This window comes from Balaenoptera ricei, chromosome 1 (genome assembly GCF_028023285.1).
Source record: "Balaenoptera ricei isolate mBalRic1 chromosome 1, mBalRic1.hap2, whole genome shotgun sequence".
NCBI classification, from domain to species: Eukaryota; Metazoa; Chordata; class Mammalia; order Artiodactyla; family Balaenopteridae; genus Balaenoptera; species Balaenoptera ricei.
In genome coordinates this window covers 65,484,758-65,505,560 of record NC_082639.1, presented here as the reverse complement: position 1 = coordinate 65,505,560, position 20,803 = coordinate 65,484,758, and the positions used below count along the sequence as shown (strand labels likewise).

The 20,803-nt window shown below is 38.6% G+C and overlaps 1 protein-coding gene across 1 annotated transcript in view; it reads left to right on the top strand.

The window, feature by feature from the left end:
* SLC44A5 (solute carrier family 44 member 5) overlaps positions 1-20,803 on the top strand; it is a 352,752-nt gene that overhangs the window by 243,589 nt on the left and 88,360 nt on the right. The window contains exon 3 of the mRNA XM_059899408.1: positions 12,676-12,749. Coding sequence (XP_059755391.1) covers positions 12,676-12,749 — 74 coding nt within the window. The remainder of the gene's footprint in view (positions 1-12,675; positions 12,750-20,803) is intronic.

The window sequence follows — 20,803 nt, the reverse complement described above, 5'->3', positions numbered from 1 at the left end:
TTTATATTTTTTGGATGTTAATCCCGTATCAAATATATGATTTTCAAATATTTTCTCATATTCTGTAGGTTGCCTTTTCATCTTGTGATGGTTTCATTTGCTGTGGGGAAGGTTTTCAGTATGATGTAGTCCCACTTATTTTTGCCTTTGTTGCTTGTGCTTTTGATGTTATATCTAAAAAATTGTTGCTAAGACCAGTGTCAAGGAGGTATTTTCCTTATGTTTTCTTTTAGGAGTTCTACAGTTTCAGGTCCTACATTTAAGTTTTTAACCCACTTTGAGTTAATTTTTGTGAGTGGTGTAAGATAGGGATCGAATTTCACTTTTTTGTATGTGGTTATTTCATTTTCCCAACACCATTCATTGAAGAGGCTCTCCTTTCCTCACTGAATAGTATTGGCTCCCTTGTCAAATATTTGTTGACCATTGATTTGGGGGGTTATTTCTGGGCTCTCAGTTCTGCTCCATTTATGTATGTGTCTGTTTTTATGCCAGTACCATACTGTTTTGATTACTATAGCTTGGTAATAGTATAGTTTGAAATCAGGAAGTATAATTCCTCCAGCCTTGTTCTTCTTTCTCAAGATTGCTTTGGCTATTCAAGGTCTTTTGTGGTTCCATATGAATTTTAATCAAAAAAGTATGGTACCCACCACCTTTTTAGAGAGTCCTTCCCTACTCTTTCATAGTGTCCTTATTATACTCTTTCATAGTATCATGTTTGTTTCCTTCCTAGCACTTCTGTCACTACCACACAATCTGTCATTATTTTATGTGTTGACCTTTACTTATTTATTGCTAGCTTCCCACACTAAATTGTGAGCTTCATAAGAGAAGGCACCTTATCTGTCTGGCTCACTACTGTATTTATAGTATGTACTACCTGGTACAAAATAGGTACCAAATAAATATTATGAAAATAAAAGAACAGGTTAATATTTTTGACTCTGTAATACTAATCTGGTCTGTTTTATAATTTCTACTGAATAAGGATTCTAGCTAGCCTGGTCTCTTTCTCATCCCCATCAGCCATACTTGTTTTGCACCTTTGTTCTTATACTTCTTTTTGCCTAGAATGAACCTCTCTCCCCAGCCAGTCATAATCTTCTCCATAATTCAAAAGTTTAACCCATCCCTTGTAATTAAAGTGCTCACATACTCTAGCTCACACTGAGCTTTTTCTACTCTAACCATCTAGAGCGTTCCTACTTGTAGTACTTATTTTTGCCTCTACATTTTAAACTGTATTTTTTAACATTAATCTTTTAGATGTGTTTATCTTTTTTTTCTCCTTAAATCATGAAATGAGTATTTGAGGGCTAGGATCATATTCTTCTTTTTTTTTTAATATCTCCTTTCTCCCCCTAACAGTCTTGGTTTACCACCCATCCATCCTGCCCCCCACCCCCCATGCACATATCTCACCATAGGAGCAAATAGTAGACACTTAACAAATAGCCATTGAAAAAATTGCTGGGGAGGTTTTGTGAAACCCTGAGGAGGAAGGACTTACATCTGGGGGGAAATTTGGGTTTTCCATGAACTTTTATCTCAGAATGGAAGGAAAGAGGATAGTAGTAGGAACTGACACCCATTATGTATGCTGCGTTGTAATACTTTGTTATAAAAAAAAAAACAGGGACAATTCCTGAACAGAATTGCCTAATATCTCCCAGACTTACTATTAAGATGCTGTTCTGAGTATCGCATATTGAAATGAAAGAGACTTACTGGTATAGTTTGTGATACATTTTATGTCTAATGATTTTTAAAATATATACATTATTTGTTTTTTTCTTTCTGACTTACTTCACTCTGTATGACAGTCTCTAGGTCCATCCACCTCACTACAAATAACTCAGTTTCGTTCCTTTTTATGGCTGAGTAATATTCCATTGTATACATGTGCCACATCTTCTTTATCCATTCATCTGTTGATGGACACTTAGGTTGCTTCCATGTCCTGGCTATTGTAAATAGAGCTGCAATAAATATTTTGGTACATGACTCTTTTTGAATTATGGTTTTCTCAGGGTATATGCCCAGTAGTGGGATTGCTGGGTCGTATGGTAGTTCTATTTTTAGTTTTTTAAGGAACCTCCATACTGTTCTCCATAGTGGCTGTATCAATTTATATTCCCACCAACAGTGTAAGAGGCTTCCCTTTTCTCCACACCCTCTCCAGCATTTATTGTTTGTAGATTTTTTGATGATGGCCATTCTGACCAGTGTGAGATGATATCTCATTGTAGTTTTGATTTGCATTTCTCTAATGATTAATGATGTTGAGCATTCTTTCATGTGTTTGCTGCCAACCTGTATATCTTCTTTGGAGAAATGTCTATTTAGGTCTTCTGCCCATTTTTGGATTGGGTTGTTTGGTTTTTTGATATTGAGCTGCATGAGTTGCTTGTATATTTTGGAGATTAATCCTTTGTCAGTTGCTTCATTTGCAAATATTTTCTCCCTTTCTGAGGGTTGTCTTTTCGTTTTGTTTGTGGTTTCCTTTGCTGTGCAAGAGCTTTTAAGTTTCATTAGGTCCCATTTGTTTATTTTTGTTTTTATTTCCATTCTTCTAGGAGGTGGGTCAAAAAGGATCTTGCTGTGATTTATGTCATAGAGTGTTCTGCCTATGTCTTCCTCTAAGAGTTTGGTGGTGTCTGGCCTTACATTTAGGTCTTTAATCCATTTTGAGTTTATTTTTGTGTATGGTGCTAGGGAGTGTTCTAATTTCATTCTTTTCCATGTAGCTGTCCAGTTTTCCCAGCACCACTTATTGAAGAGGCTGTCTTTTCTCCACTGTATATTCTTGCCTCCTTTATCAAAAATAAGGTGACCATATGTGCGTGGGTTTATCTCTGGGCTTTCTATCCTGTTCCATTGATCTATATTTCTGTTTTTGTGCCAGTACCATACTGTCTTGATTACTGTAGCTTTGTAGTATAGTCTGAAGTCCAGGAGCCTGATTCCTCCAGCTCCATTTTTCTTTCTCAAGATTGCTTTGGCTATTCGGGGTCTTTTGTGTTTCCATACAAATTGTGACATTTTTTGTTCTAGTTCTGTGAAAAATGCCAGTGGTAGTTTGATAGGGATTGCACTGAATCTGTAGATTGCTTTGGGTAGTAGAGTCGTTTTCACAGTGTTGTTACTTCCAATCCAAGAACATGGTATAGCTCTCCATCTATTTGTATCATCTTTAATTTCTTTCATCAGTGTCTTATAGTTTTATGCATACAGATCTTTTGTCTCCTTAGGTAAGTTTATTCCTAGTTATTTTATTCTTTTTGTTGCAATGGTAAGTGGAAGTGTTTCCTTAATTTCTCTTTCAGATTTTTCATCATTAGTGTATAGGAATGCAAGAGATTTCTGTGCATTAATTTTGTGTCCTGCTACTTTACCAAATTCATTGATTAGCTCTAGTAGTTTTCTGTTAGTATCTTTAGGATTCTCTATGTATAGTATCATGTCATCTGCAAACAGTGACAGTTTTACTTCTTCTTTTCCAATTTGTATTCCTTTTATTTCTTTTTCTTCTCTGATTGCTGTGGGTAAAACTTCCAAAACTATGTGGAATAATAGTGGTGAGAGTGGGCAGCGTTGTCTTGTTCCTGATCTTAGAGGAAATGCTTTCAGTTTTTCACCATTGAGAATGATGTTTGCTGTGGCTTTGTCATATATGGCCTTTATTATGTTGAGGTAAGTTCCCTCTATGCCTACTTTCTGGAGGGTTTTTATCATAAATGGGTGTTGAATTTTGTCAAAAGCTTTTTCTGCATCTATTCAGATGATCATATGGTTTTTATTCTTCACTTTGTTAATATGGTGTATCACATTGATTGATTTGCATATATTGAAGAATACTTTCATTCCTGAGATAAACCCCACTTGATCATGGTGTATGATCCCTTTAATGTGTTGTTGGATTCTGTTTGCTAGTATTTTGTTGAGGATTTTTGCATCTATGTTCATCAGTGATGTTGGCCTGTAGTTTTCTTTTTTTGTGACATCTTTGTCTGGTTTTGGTATCAGGGTAATGGTGGCCTTGTAGAATGAGTTTGGGAGTGTTCCTCCCTCTGCTATAATTTGGAAGAGTTTGAGAAGGATAGGTGTTAGATCTTCACTAAATGTTTGATAGAATTCGCCTGTGAAGCCATCTGGTCCTGGACTTTTGTTTGTTGGAAGATTTTTAATCACAGTTTCAATTTCACTGCTCGTGATTGGTCTGTTTATATTTTCTATTTCTTCCTGGTTCAGGAACAGAAGGTTGTGCTTTTCTAAGAACTGTCCATGTCTTCCAGGTTGTCCATTTTATTGGCATATAATTGCTTGCAGTAATCTCTCCTGATCCTTTGTATTTCTGCGGTGTCAGTTGTTACTTCTCTTTCATTTCTAATTCTGTTGATTTGAGTCTTCTCCCTTTTCTCTTGATGAGTCTGGCTAATGGTCTATCAATTTTGTTTATCTTCTCAAAGAAACAGCTTTTAGGTTTATTGATCTTTGCTACCGTCTACTTCATTTGTTTTTCATTTCTGATCTGATCTTTATGATTTCTTTCCTTCTGCTAACTTTGGGGTTTTTTTGTTCTTCTTTCTCTAATTGCTTTAGGTGTAAGTTTAGGTTGTTTATTTGAGATGTTTCTTGTTTCTTAAGGTAGTATTGTATTGCTATAAAATTCCCTCTTAGAACTGCTTTTGCTGCATCCCGTAGGTTTTGGGTCATCATGTTTTCATTGTCATTTGTTTCTAGGTATTTTTTGAGTTCCTCTTTGACTTCTTCAGTGATCTATTGGTTATTAAGTAGTGTATTGTTTAGCCTCCATGTGTTTGTAGTTTTTACAGATATTTTCCTGTAATTGGTATGTAGTCTCATAGCATTGTGGTCAGAAAAGATACTTGATACGATTTCAGTTTTCTTAAATTTACCAAGGCTTGATTTGCCACCCAAGATATGATCTGTCCTGGAGAATGTTCCATGAGCACTTGAGAAAAATGTGTATTCTGTTGTTTTGGGATGGAATGTCCTATAAATATCAATTAAGTCCATCTTGTTTAATGTATCATTTAAAGCTTGTGTTTCCTTATTTATTTTCATTTTGGATGATCTGTCCATTGGTGAAAGTGGGGTGTTAAAGTCCCCTACTATGATTGTGTTACTGTTGCTTTCCCCTTTTATGGCTGTTAGCATTTGCTTTATGTATTGAGGTGCTCCTATGTTGGATGAATAAATATTTACAATTGTTATATCTTCTTCTTGGATTGATCCCTTGATCATTATGTAGTGTCGTTCTTTGTCTCTTGTAATAGTCTTTTTTTTTTTAATTTTTTTTTTAATTAATTGATTGATTTATTTTTGGCTGTGTTGGGTCTCCATTTCTGTGCGAGGGCTTTCTCTGGTTGCAGCAAGTGGGGGCCACTCTTCATCGCGGTGCGTGGGCCTCTCACTGTCACAGCCTCTCTTGTTGTGGAACACAGGCTCCAGATGCGCAGGCTCAGTAGTTGTGGCTCACGGGCCCAGTTGCTCCGCGGCATGTGGGATCTTCCCCAACCAGGGCTCGAACCCGTGTCCCCTGCATTGGCAGGCAGATTCTCAACCACTGCGCCACCAGGGAAGCCCAATAGTCTTTATTTTAAAGTCTATTTTGTCTGATATGAGAATTGCTACGCCAGCTTTCTTTTGATTTCCATTTGCATGGAATATCTTTTTCCATCCCCTCACTTTCAGTCTGTATGTGTCCCTAGGTCTGAAGTGCGTCTCTTGTAGAAAGCATATATATGGGTCTTGTTTTTGTATCCATTCAGCCAATCTATGTCTTTTGGTTGGAGCATTTATTCCATTTACATTTAAGATAATTATCGATATGTATGTTCCTATTACCATTTTCTTAATTTTTTGGATTTTTTTATTATAGGTCTTTTCCTTCTCTTGTGTTTCCTGCCTAGAGAGGTTCCTTTAGCATTTGTTGTAAAGCTGGTTTGGTGGTACTGAATTCTCTTAGCTTTTGCTTGTCTGTAAAGGTTTTAATTTCTCCATCAAATCTGAATGAGATCCTTACTAGGTAGAGTAATCTTGGTTGCAGGTTTTTCCCTTTCATCACTTTAAATATGTCCTGCCACTCCCTTCTGGCTTGCAGAGTTTCTGCTGAAAGATCAGCTGTTAACCTTATGATGATTCCATTTTATGTTATTTGTTGCTTTTGTCTTGCTGCTTTTAATATTTTTTCTTTGTATTTAATTTTTGCCAATTTGATTACTATGTGTCTCGGTGTGTTTCTCCTTGGATTTATCCTATATGGGACTCTCTGCACTTCCTGTACTTGACTGACTATTTCCTTTCCCATATTAGGGAAGTTTTCAACTATAATCTCTTCAAATATTTTCTCAGTCCCTTTTTTTTCTCTTCTTCTTCTGGGAGCCCTATAATTCGAATGTTGGTGCATTTAATGTCCCAGATGTCTCTGAGACTGTCCTCAATTCTTTTCATTCTTTTTTCTTTATTCTGCTCTGCAGTAGTTATTTCCACTATCTTATCTTCCAGGTCACTTATCCATTCTTCTGCCTCAGTTATTCTGCTATTGATTCCTTCTAGAGAGCTTTTAATTTCATTTATTGTATTGTTCATCACTGTTTGTTTGCTCTTTAGTTCTTCTAGGTCCTTGTTAAACCTTTCTTGTATTTTCTCCATTCTATTTCCAAGATTTTGCATCATCTTTACTATCATTATTCTGAATTCTTTTTCGGGTAGACTGCCTATTTCCTCTTCATTTGTTTGGTCTGGTGGGTTTTTAGCTTGCTCCTTCATCTGCTGCGTATTCCTCTGTCTTCTCATTTTGCTTAACTTACTGTGTTTGGGGTTTCCATTTCGCAGGCTGCTGGTTCGTAGTTCCTGTTGTTTTTGTTGTCTGCCCCCAGTGGGTAAGGTTGGTTCAGTGGGTTATGTAGGCTTCCTGGTGGTGGGGACTGGTGCATGTGTTCTGGTGGATGAGGCTGGATCTTGTCTTTCTGGTGGGCAGGACTGCATCCGGTGGTGTGTTTTGGAGTGTCTGTGAACTTGGTATGATTTTAGGCAGCCTCTCTGCTAATGGGTGGGGTTGTGTTCCTGTCTTGCTATTTGTTTGGCATGGGGTGTCCAGCACTGGAGCTTGCTGGTCGTTCAGTGGAGCTGGGTCTTAGCATTGAGACAGAAATCTCTGGGAGAGCTCTCGCTGATTGATATTATGTGGGACCAGGAGGTCTGGTGGTCCAGTGTCCTGAACTTGGCTCTCCCACCTCAGAGGCTCAGGCCTGACACCCAGCCAGAGCACCAAGACCCTGTCAGCCACACAGCCATGTATGTGGGGAGTTTCTTTCCTTTTGGGAAGTCTGAGGTCTTCTGCCAGTGTTCAGCAGGTGTTCTGTAGGAGTTGTTCCACATGTAGATTTATTTTTTATGTGTTTGTGGGGAGGAAGATGATCTCCACGTCTTACTCCTCCGCCATCTTGCAGGTCCCTCCTTTAATTTTTTTTTTTAAATCAACTCCCTACCACTGTGGTTCTGTTGTCATTCCTGAGTTTGTGGCACATGGTTAGTACTTTTTTTTTTTTTTTTTAATTTTATAGCTACTTTATTTATTTATTTATTTTTGGCTGTGTTGGGTCTTCAGTTCGTGCGAGGGCTTTCTCTAGTTGCGGCAAGCGGGGGCCACTCTTCATCGCGGTGCGGGGACCGCTCTTCATCGCGGTGCGCGGGCCTTTCACTATCGCGGCCCCTCCCGTTGCGGGGCACAGGCTCCAGATGCGCAGGCTCAGCAGTTGTGGCTCACGGGCCCAGCTGCTCCGTGGCATGTGGGATCTTCCCAGACCAGGGCTCGAACCCGTGTCCCCTGCATTAGCAGGCAGATTCTCAACCACTGCGCCACCAGGGAAGCCCCTTTAATTTTTTTAAGTTAAAAAAATTTTACATTTACAATCATGTATTTAATACCTGTATTACGCTTATTCATAGCAAAATTTTAAATGCAAATAACTTATGAACTTGAACAAATATATTCCTATATATTGCAGCCTTGCAGTGGTTATTATGTCTTCCATGCTATGTGTTTTTTTTAAAATTATGGTAAGAACACTTAATTTGAGCTCTCCCCTCTTAACAAATTTTTAAGTGCCCAATACAGTGGTGTTAAACATATAGGCACAATGTTGTACCACAGATCTCTGGAACTTATTCATCTTGCATACTTGGAACTTATTGCCGTTGAATAAGTGACTCCCCATTTGCCCCTCTCTCCTGCCCCTGGCAACCACCAGGGGTTAGATATCTCAAATTAGTAGAATCCTGCAGTTATTTGTCTTTCTGTGATTGGCTTACTTCACTTAGCATAAGTTTCTCTAGGTTTATCCACGTTGTCCAAAGGAATTGAAATCAGGATCTCAAAGACATATCTGCACTCCCATGTTCACTGCAGCACTATTCACAGTAGCTAAGATGTGGAAACAACCTAAATGTTCATTGACAAATGAATGGGTTAAAAAACATGGCATATACATACAATGGAATGTTATTCAGCCCTAGAAGAGGAAGGGAATCCGACCATATGAAGAATGGGATTTTAGTAGATGGGGTTGAGATCCACACTGGGGCACTTTTCATAGTAAAAGGGAGCATTGCTAATTGTTACTTCAGGGTAATAGGTGTAAACCCTGGCTGTTTCCTACAAATTGGGACATATGATATCCCAGGAGGATGAGTCTAAAAGGACCATGAACAGAGAGCCCTGAGTGTGGTCAAGGGAGATTTCATGGTGTATTCAATGAGTGAAAAAGTCCAAGTTGGTTGAAGCACATTGAGATGAATAGAGGGAGAAAAGCTAGAAAGGTAGTCTGGGGCTTGAACTAGGATTAAATCTGTAGGTTCTTAAACATAAAGCTAAGACATTTGGAAATTATTGAACAGGTGGTGGAGAAGCACTGCAATTTTTAAAATAATAAAGTGACATTGTCCCCTATCAGTGGTATCAGTGATGTGCAGAATGATTTGGATCAGGCAGAGACTACATGCAGGAGCCCAATTAAGGGACCACAGTAATAGTTTGAAGAGAGGTTAAGAGAATGTGGACCAATGTGGCAGCAGGAATAGAAAGGAAGGGGTGGATGAAAGACACATCAGAGAGAAGGAATCAAGAGAACTTATCAACTGAATATGAAAGATAAGCAATGAAAAAGGGAAAGTCAAAGGAAACTCCCAGGACTTCAAGTTGAGGTGACTGTAGGCATTCTGTACTTGTGGGTTAGAGATAGGAAGGAAAGGGAAATCTGCAAATGATTATATAATTGGGATCCTATTCATATTGCAATTTGGAAAAATAGATGTAAGATAGCAATGGTACTTCTAGTTTAACTTTTGAAAATACTTTTACGCCAGGACAGCTCAATCTGAATAAAAATTTGAATAACTTTCTTATAACGTGAGTGTAAGCAGCTTGTTCTGAAAAAATTGGACTTTGATTTGGAGGGAGGGTAGGGGAGAGGGTTCAGGTATATTTAATCTTCTTTCTAGAACTCAGTGGGATGCAACCCATTTTTAGGTTAGTACAGTGGTTCTTATAGTGGTTCTTACTGTAAAAGTGAAAATGGACCCAACTGAGGAAAATGTACAGCTATGACAGGCCTCTAGCTAGAACATGATTCAGAATGATTTTAAACCATGAGCTTGTATCACCCAGTTACCTCAATAGCTATCTTAAGAGTATTCAAAATTATCCAAATTAAATACTTGGTTTTTAAAAAATAACTCATTTTCTACAGAATACTTGGGATTGTAAAGATACCTTGAAATCAAAGAATCAATGATGATGTGCTGTAACTTCTAAAATTTGAATTAAGCTTCTGCTATGTTTCTGACTCCCAAAATGGTGCCCAAGCTATATTTTATATTTTCTTCATATTCAATTTCCCAATAATTTTCTAAGCAGTGAATTTTTTCCAGTAGGGAATATATCTGAGGAAGTGGGGAGAAATAGATGAGTTAATGGGGAAAAAAATGACAGATAACTGTAATTATCTGAAAGCGCGCGCGCGCGCGCGCGCGCACACACACACACACACACACACACACACACCTATTTTTAAAAGAAAAATTTTTAAACAGCAAAGGGAATCAAATCACTATAGGAAAAATTTCAGAAATAAGAATGTTTCATCTAGAAAAACTTTCCTGCTTTTTGAAACTCTTGAATTCTCCATAATTTTCACTTTGTTCAACATTATTCCATGCTTAAATAAAATGAAATTAACCAGTCTGGCCATGGGGTATCGGCTGCTATTTCTCTAAAGCAGAGTTCCAGAAAAGCAAAGCAGACTTGAATACGTTATCCTGCCTAGTCCCAGAATAGAATCCCCAAACATCTCAAGGTGTGAGTTACTGAGAAATGCTGTCCCACTGTGGTGAGAGACTGCTGGGGGAAGGGGTAGAGAGAGGTTGTGTGGGTACACAGTAGCCCCTGGGGCTGTAGTGTGTCCTTGGCACCAAAAAGAAAGAGAAATGATAATGTAAAACCCCACATGGAACCAAACCCTGACTGATGCCATTCATCAGGGCCAGTAACCGAGGAGTGTGGGTTTTACTTTTTAGAAATTGGGGGGCGGGGGGTGTTTCTGCTTCTTTCCTCGTGCTCTGTTTTTAAGTTTCTTTTATTCATCTTTCTAGTATGTTTTTAAGTTTCTCTGTGCTTCTCTCTGTGCTTACTACATAGTATGAGAAGAAAACGTTATAATACTATATGATATTGTCATTATAGTATATATTATATACAATGTAACTATGTAGATATAAACATATTATAGATATAATATTACAGGATGCTGGCCAGCCTGTCTGGGGCTTCTGGTTACATCCCTGTCTCCTTGGTAGTTACCATTACATACAGGGCTTTGACAACTTCAAGATTTCTAGTAAAAACATACCACTGTTCTAGTTTTCTCTCCTTTAGTTCCTCACCTGCAGGCATTCGTTATTAGGTATCAGGCTATTTAGCAACTGCCCTGACAGGATGAGAACCTGATCTTGAGTAGGATGTGTCAAAATGCACACGAGCTAGATCCTCTCCTCACCTCCATCAGGTTTTGCCTTCAATGGTTGTTAACCAAAGAAAACTAGGGTGCCTGTTTTCTTCTCTTTTTATTATTCTCATAATTCTTCAGTCCCAATGAAATTTAAAATTCCTGGGTTGAAATTAGTCTTAAACAAGTGATAGTTTGTTTCTGCATTGACTGTGATTAGCTTTCCCTATGATGGATCCATTTCCTATTGTGAGGTAGAGTAATAGGATGTGTGTGGAGTTTTAGATATGGCTAATTGGAGTCTTTCTAGAAAGTTGTAATCATATTAGAATAGCCACTAAATGAAAAAGTTTAGGTATCGGAGACGTAGATATTTGTCTGCCTCTCTAACTACCTCTCTCTCATGGAGGTCTCATGACTTACATAAGTCAGCTTACCTCACTACCCCTAAAAAACCAAAGTTATGTATGTGAGAGCAGTAAAGGTATAACAGGGTTTTATCAATGTGTAAGGTATTACTGTGTCTGTTACTGTACAATTATCATTCGTTATTATTATTACTACCACCACTAAAAATAGAATGTAACTTCTGCCTGCCTGTGCTAAAAGACTGGACCATATCCATATGCCCTCTAGAACAAGAAGTTTTTGCTATGAAAATTCTCATGCGCATCTTTTAATCCTGTCAAATAGGTCGATCTTTTTCTTTACTAATAGATTCTTCATTAAGTTTCAAGTAAAGAATGATTGTATTGTTTCATACTTTCAAGACATAGTTTTGACCTTCTAGACCACTTATGAGCTGAACAAAATTTAATATTAGAAATAGGAAATACTTTAGTTGAAAACCTGAGTATCCTACTGGATACTGGTTTGACTTGTGATCCCTTAGAAAATAACCAAGTCTCTATGAGCTAAAATTTCTCTAAACCTCATTTCACAATATCCAGCTTTCAGAATAGCTGGAAAATTACCGTTTAGACGCATTTCATTTCTTAATGCATTATAGACATTGTTGTTCAAATAGTTGCAACTCTATTCCTCATAGAAAGCTTATGTAGTCAATCCTTTATTTAATAATAGTACCCTTTAAATGTGCATGTAGAAAGATAATGGAGAGAGAGGGGAATGGAAATGGCTAATTTTTTTTATTATACCATGTATTGGGAAGCATGAAGAAAATCAAATAGCTTAAATTACAATTTCAAATAAAAAATAGTTTCTTGATGTTGGTGTACTCTAACCTCTAAAAACATTTTACAAATAAAGAATCAAGAAAATAAATACTAACAGCTCTGGGGAAACTTCCTGAATCATGGAACTATAACCACTCCCTGCTGCTAAAGTCTTTGATTGCAGAAATGCATCCGATCTACCTTTCAGAATTATTAGGTATAAAATGGCACATCACTGTTGTTATTGTCTTTTTCTCCCTTCTTATATTTTTTTGCACTGAACAATAAGTTATTTTGTACCCCTTTTAATTCTCCCCCCCCCCCACCTTCTAATACTATCACCTTGGGGGTTAGGTTTCAACATAGGGAATTGGGGGAGACACATTAAGTCCAAAAGAGGGAGGAAAACGGATGCTATGTGAGTCTTCTCAGGACGCTTTTAACTCTTTATTCCTTTTTGTCTTTAGGAGTTGTACAGATGTGCTGTGCTGCATGATCTTCATACTGTTCATTATTGCCTACATTCTTTTAGGACTTGTGGGTGAGTAAATACAGGTATAGAAGATATTTAACATTTGCTAATTAAATAACTAAGTCAATGCCACATTTTTAACATTAATCATTTTCTTCCAAAATCCTTCTTATTATCGATTATTATATTTTCTGGAGGGAATGTACCTCACCAGGACTCATTGGGTAGCAGATGCAATGAAAAATAAACACAAAGCAGTTTATCCAAAAGCAAGCCTAAATTACTTAGGTAAATACAATTATACAGAAGAACAAAAAAACCTTATGGTTGCTTTTTAATCATTTTTACTTTTGAAATTTTATTAAGCAGCTAATAAAGTTCATGTTGCTATTTGCTAATAAGAACTAGGGCCTAGATAAGTTTAAGTAATACATAACCTTTTCTTTTTATAAGTAAATTAAAAAGAAGGAACAGATATTAAGAATTTCACCAAATATGCATTGACATATAGGAAATCCTATTGTCTTTGCCTACCAGAAAGAGATATCCTGTTGTTCATTGTTAGATTAAAGATTTCTCTATGGAAGTGAAAATTAAGAGGGCGAATATAGATGGTCTTTATTTGGGTTGTTTTAAAAACTACCAAAGGGGATCAATCAAGGTGGCAGAGTAAGAGGACGTGGAGCTCACCTCCTTCCACAAACACATCAAAAATACATCTACATGTGGAGCAGCTCTCACTGAAAACTAACTGGAAACTGGCAGAAAGACTCCAAGGCTGTAAGAATGATACACACATAATTGGGTAGGAAGGAAAAAAAAAAGCAATCAGATCAGGACCTGTGCTCCTGGGAGGGGACTTCAGAGGGCAAGAAAGATCACACAGTTGGACACTCACCCTGGGGAGTAAGCAGTGAGAGCCACTTGGGTTGGATTGGGTGCCCCAGTCCTGGGGTCCTATACAGAGGAGACGAGCCCCCTTAGCTGGTTGGAGGACTGCTGGGCCTAACAGGAGGGCTGTGGGAAGCCTGGACTCCAGTTGTGAGGAACACTCATGTGCTGTCTTGCCCTGAGGCAGGGTGGAGAGAGGTCTGCGGCAGTGCCTGCTGGGTTTCCCATAACTGCCTTGGCATGCACCCAAGCCAAGCAGAGGCTCTGATCCTGCTCATTCCATGTCACAGAGCAGCACTGGATCTGGGGCAGCCACAACTGGGGAGAAGACTCGACTGTGGGAGGCAGAGATGAGCTAGTCCCTGGGCACGGCCTGGGTGGGATGGTGGCAGCCACTCTTGAGCTTACTCAAGCAGTGCATCTGACGTAGCCCCGACCTCTGACAGCAGCTGCCCCACCACAGCTCACCCCCTGATCACATGCCAAGTGTCCACATAGGCCTCACCTGCCCAGTGATGTGGCTCAGCAACAGGGTGGGGGTGCGGGAGGCTGAGGACACTGATCCGCTGTGAGGAGCAAAGGGGACTTGCACCTGAGTCTGTGTCTGAGCAGAATAAGGAAAACGGTTGTGCGTGCCTGCACAGGCAGTGCATTAGAGACAGCTTGGACCTCTGTCTGCAGACAACATGAGCAGAGAGCCCTCACAAGCCCCACTTGCTTCAGCACTCCCCCACTCTGGGGCAAAGGTGCCAGTTCAGAGAGAGGGGAAAACACACACTTAAGGGGAACAGAGCCAGCTCGAGCCCGCCCCTCTGGGCTTCTGCTCCAGCAACTTGGGCTCAGACCCCACCCCTGATAGGGCAGTGACAGCCACTGAGCAGAAAGGAAGCCCTGCCTCACACTGGGCTCCAGCTCTAGCCCCTCCATCTCTAGCCCCACCCCCTACCAAGGTGATAGCTGCCAGCAAACCCTGAGGAAAGATGTGACTTGGATCCACATCAAATCCAGCTCTCCCACCAAAGGCAGTGGACACACTGCACCTGTACAGGAATGGCCCCACATAAGAACAACCCTTCAAAGCAACGATAGGTAACTGTTTCACCTAAATTCATAGAGGCAGAGAAAGTTAAGCAAAATGAAAAAGCAGAGGAACTGCTGTCAATTAAAAGAGCCAAAGAAACACTCTGAAAAAAATAATGAAATAGAAATAAACAATTTACCAGATAAAGAATTCAAAGCATTAGTAATTAAAATGTTTACTGAATTAGGAAAAAGAATAGATGTGCACAGTAAAAATTTTAACAAGGAACTATAAAATATAAAAAAGACCCAATCAGAAATGAAGAATTCAATAGCTGAAATAAACACACTAGAAGGAATGAATAGCAGACTGAGTGATCCAGAAGAATGTATATATGATCTGAAAGATAGAATAATGGGAATCACTGAATCAGAACAGCAAAATAAATAAATAAAAACTTGAAACGGTTTAAGAGATCTCTGAGATAGCATTAAGCATATGAACCTTCACGTTATAGGAGTCCCAGAAGGAGAAGAGAGAGAGAAGGGGATTGAAAATGTATTTGATGAAATTATGGTTGAAAACTTCCCAAACCTGAAGAAGGAAATAGACATCCAGGTACAGGAAGCACAGAGAGTCCCAAACATGATGAACCCAAAAAATACCCACAGCAAGACATACATAATTAAAATGGCAAAAGTCAAGGCTAAAGAGAATTCTAAAGGCAGCAAGAGAAAACAAGGAGTCATATACAAGGGAATTCCTGTAAGGCTATCAGCTGATTTCTCTGCAGAAAGTTTTCAGGCCAGAAGAGAGTGGCATGATATATTCAAAGTGCTGAAGGGAAAACCCTGCAACCTACAATACTCTACCCAGCAAGATTATCATTTTGAATAGAGGAAATGTTAAAGGGTCTTATCTAAGTGGAAAAGAAGTAAGAATCTAAAAGGGAAAATCTCACTAGGAAATGCAAATATATAATAAGGACTGATGATCAACCACTTAAAGACTAAAAGACAGAAAATTCTAAAGCAACTATAACTATAATAAACAGTTACAGGTGTTCCTTAAGAAATAAGAAAAATCTCAAATAAACAGCCTAAACTGCCACCTAAAGGAATTAGAAAAAGAAGAACAAACAAAACCCAAAGTCAGCAGAAGGAAGGAAATATTAAAGAACAGAGAGGAAATAAATAAAATAGAGATTTGTAAATCAGCTATACTTCAATTTAAGAAAAAACTACCAAAGGAACTGGTGTGAATATTTTCTGTAAAAAGATTTCACCATTGCATATGAATGTATCACATATCCACAGAGACTTAAGTCCTATCCCTTAGATGCTGACTTAGGAAACTTTATTATTATTGGGAGGGGGGGCTGTGAAAGTCAGATAATAGCTTCTAGTAACAATAATTAATGCCTAGAGTTAATGTGGATAGATTGTATCAGCAGAAAGAAGGCAGTGCCTACCTAGAGAACAATGGAAAATACTTTTCTCTGGTCTTCAGTTTTATCTTCCAGTAAAGAGAAATACTTTGAGAACAGCAATTGAAAGTGATTTCCAAAAGATCATCTGAGTAATACCAGGTGAAAACTACACATAAATGGAGAATTCAAAAAAGTAAGGCAGGAAGATAGGGAAGGAGAGAAGAAGAAAGGAGTATAAACCACAAAACCAAATAATGTGCTCTTAGGTCTTCAGAAGATTCCTTTGTTATTTCTTCAGTGTATTTGAACTTCTAAACGTTAATGCATTAGTAGCACAATACATAAATATATAAATTGAATATTATAATACAGTGCATTTTCTTATTATACAACTAATAGAATTTTAGCTTCTCCAACTTTGGGACACATGTCTGTCTCTGTAATTTTTTTGTTTTTACTTTTTGTCATCGAGTTGAAATATGTTGCATGAGAGAAAAAAAGATTTGGAGTCAAGCAGATCTAGGGTTTCCCCATGTTATTTGGTGGACTTGAGCTACTTTCTAAATCTCAGTAGTTTTCTCACCTGTAAAAATATGGAAACACTACCTACTTTGCAGGGCTGTTATGAGGAGTAAATGAAATAATATCCAGCTACGCCAATAATGCTACATAATAGTAAGAGGCAGTACTTCATTTGCTACCATTGTATAATCTAGCTGCTCTGAATTTTAATAAATTGCTTTTAAATGTAATTTACTATATTGTTTCTATAGCAACCCATAATTTTGGTTATTAAAGTTTGAATGCACACAGGGACTTCATAAGGATCTCTTATTGTGCCCAAAATCTTTCCCTTAGGAGGCCTTATGGCATAATTCAGTAAGTCTCTCCTCTGTATCTCAGAGCCAGTCTCTTGTAATCCATAGAGAAATGCCTTCTGTCCTTATCTAGAGCTGGGAAACCCACTGCCACTCTCCCCCTTGTCAGCACGGTAGAAGAAACGGGAGTGTGTACTGTCATTCCCTCTGGAGCAAGATGAGAAATCTGCCTTTTTGTTCAAGATCTCCAGATTCAGTTTGTAAATGCCTTAATTCACATAAGGAAATTGGAAGATAAAGATTCCTCAATGAAAAACTGTGTTTAATATTGGATTAATTTAGTGTTTCCTCTAAATTAATCCTTATGCCACTGATTAAAATGAGCGACTCACAAAATTTAATATATGTATATTTCTCATCCCTGAACTACAAATAGCCGTACTTGCCTGTTTCTAAGATAAATTTAACTCTTACAATGTTGGACTAAAAGAAGAATGAAGGAAAACGCTTGGCAGAGGTTAGTAGGAGTGTTAAGAATTTTTTTAACATGAAAGAATGTGTACCTTCACCTGAGGAAAGGTGAAGCTAAGTCAGTTTTACTGATGTGTTGTAAGTAGTTTTGCATCTTTTGCCATTTTGTTAGATCAGGACCTTCTTAGGCTTACTTTCATCCATGTTCTTTTCATAAGAAGTGCTCCCATGAAAGAGCCATGTTTCTTACAAATTCTCCCAAGAAAAAAACTGTTCTTTGCCCTTTATGTAGAATATGGCCAGCTAGGGTAACACTTGGATGCAACAAAGGCACTTGGCATTCGACTGATGAAAGGCAGAACCTCCGTTCAAGTGGGTGAAGTGGAGTCTGGGTAGAAGGTAATCAAATCTCCTTGAAAGATCAAACATTTATGGTAATAGCCCTCTTTTGTCCTACTTCACTGATGGGTGCTATTCAATTGTGGTAGCTAGAAAAAAAGAATAGGAATATTTATTATGCAAATTGTTCTTGCTGTCCTTGTGCTAACATTATGTATACAATAGCGCAATTTTAACATTCAATAATTTTTTCTTTCTTTTTTTTTTCAAATGGATTTCCAGTTGAGAGAGTTAGTTATTTCATTGTTGTATTTACACAGGAAGCACTTACAGTTAGGGTCTAAAGTTTGTTTTTGGTTTTGTTTTTTAATCTTCCTCTGGAATAATTATTCCTGTTAGTTGAGAAGATAGGAAGTTAATAAGAAAGTAAATTTATGCAGACAAGCCTAGAACTCTGTCACTATCCTGTGAGAAACCCAAGCAACATGGAGAAGCCCTGTATAGGGGTCCTAGTCAATAGGCTGGGCTGAGCTCCCAGGGATAGATAGTGTTTACTGTCAGCCCTGAGGGTTTTCAGATGATTGAAACCCCACTCAACATCTGGCTGCGTGAGAGAGCCCCAAGGGGCTCAGCTAAGCCTTCCCCAAATTCCTAACTCCCAAAGTCATGAGCAAAATAAAATGGTTGTATTAAGCCAGTGGGTTTGGGGGTGCAATAATAGATAAGCAGGACAAAACTTGATATCCAGAAGTGGCATGCTGGCTTAACAAAACCTAAAATATGGGCATTGGTTTTGGAGACCAGGTGGTGTTCAGAAGCCAGGTGGATTTTGAAGGGGTTGTTGGCGAGAGTTTGAAGGAAAGGGAGGAAATGTAATTGGAAGCAGGAGGGAAGGGCACTTTGTTAGGCGGTGGTGAAGGTTTGGCAACACTGTTGCCAATGGTAATTAGGAAATATACCTAATGAATTCAATGATCTAGCTAAAGACACCATCCTTACAAGAGGAACCAACCCTCAAGGGCTTCATCAACCCCTGGACCCGACTTAGGTGATGAGATGCAGACCTTTAGCTTCTGATGCCTTAATTGGATGAGGCTTCTGGGGATCCTGGGAGAGTAAAAGCATATTTGATTGTGGAGGGAATGTAAAAAGTTTGCAGCCACAGGCTGAACTATAGTAGTTTTAACGCATGGCTGCAAACTCTTTGCCATTCCTTTCATCAAGAGGTGGGGTCTGCATCCCTGTTTCTTGAATTTAGTGAGGTTAGGGACTGCTTCTCTAATAGAGAATGAACCAAGGCAAAACATACCAGTAAAGGGCCTTGATGTGCAAGTAATTTATAGATCAGTGCAAAGGATTAAAGGAAGGCCATCATGGGTCGACTGGAAACAGCGGAACTGAGAGTACCAAGTACAGAAAGGAGGAGGTTTACATAATTCAGTCTTAAATCCTTCATGGAGTGAGGTGGAGAATAAACAAAATGGCTGAATTAATAATCAAATGTAGGGCTTCCCTGGTGGCGCATTGTTTGAGAGTCTGCCTGCCAATGCAGGGGACACGGGTTCGAGCCCTGGTCTGGGAAGATCCCACATGCTGCGGAGCAACTAGGCCCGTGAGCCACAACTACTGAGCCTGCGCGTCTGGAGCCTGTGCTCTGCAACAAGAGAGGCCGCGATAGTGAGAGGCCTGCGCACCGCGATGAAGAGTGGCCCCCGCTTGCCTCAACTAGAGAAAGCCCTCGCACAGAAACGAAGACCCAACACAGCCAAAAAAAAATAATACAAATTAATTAAAAAAAAATCAAATGTAGTCCAGCTTGACCACATCATTTCTGGTATTAAAGTACATGTGCGTTGTCTGGGGGTAGCAATACAGTCACACATCTACTTTTCCATTCATTGTGTTCATAGCAAGAATGATACGCAACCAGCGTATCATTCTTTACCCTGACCTGGACTGCCCCGAAATGTCAAGGAGGGGGCAGTCTTATTTCCAGTTTCTCACTGGAGAGCAAGACTTTGTAGTCTACTGGAGCTCTGATGTTTTGGTTGGTGCCATTTGGATCATTTCTTAGTGAATTGCTCATCTGGATCCTTCCACTCTTGTAGTGGTTTCCTACACTAGGATCCAAGACTATAGCTTTTTAAGTCTTTATGCCATGCTCAGCCATTTCTCCTCAAAGCATGGCTAGTATCACAATGCAGCCCCTACTCTTAGACCCTTCTATTAAGCCTAGGACAACAGCCCAGTCTCTGCCTTCAAGGTATTTGTATTCCTTTTGGCCTATAGACCTAGTTCAGGGTCAGTCTGTTCTGTCCTAAATTAAAATCTCAAGGAGAAAAATTTAGTTCTTGTCCCTTCCTTCTCTTAAAGCTAATTAGTCTTCCCATCCCAAGGGATATGAGGAAGGGAGAGAACCATATTTTCATAACTGAGAGGTCCCTCAAGTGACTTTTTGAAGAACAAAGATAATTCCAAGATGACTTTTTGATACTGTCTATACAGAGAAGCAGTGGACAGTCTCTCTTACTAATAAATAAATATAATTTTAAAAATTATGTTATGCCTCACCAGGCATCCCTTTGTATTGAGCTTAAAGGTATGATCCTAATATTCATTGTAAGTGGACACTGGTGATGGAGAATGAATGTGACAGGAAGTCACACTGTGCCTTTAGTCGACTTCAGAACTAAAATGAGCCTGCCTATCAGGTCACAGCTTGGAAACATTGTTTTAGCAAAAAAATTTTTTTTCGATAAAAAGGTAAGAAATTTAAACGACTCCTGTTCCATTATTTTTAAAATTGTTCTCGTAAACTTTTTTTAATGAAAAATTTATTGTATTTATAAATAACCAGAACCAGTGTTAAATGTCCTTTTGCATTCTTGACAAATATATAGATGTTTATAAATAAAACTACATACTTAATACTTTACTATGGAAGCCTTCATTTTAAAAGGAAAACACTTAGTTTTGACTGTTACTGGAACAGATTTTTTTTTTAATGCTGAGTGAGATTTTTACTGTTTGTTGTATTTTGCTGAATGCACGAATTCTAGAGGATTTCAAGTAGAATATTGTTAGCATGAGAGAGACTGATTTGTGCTCAAGGACATGACCCTAAACTCACCATTGGGTGGAAGAGGCCACCTGT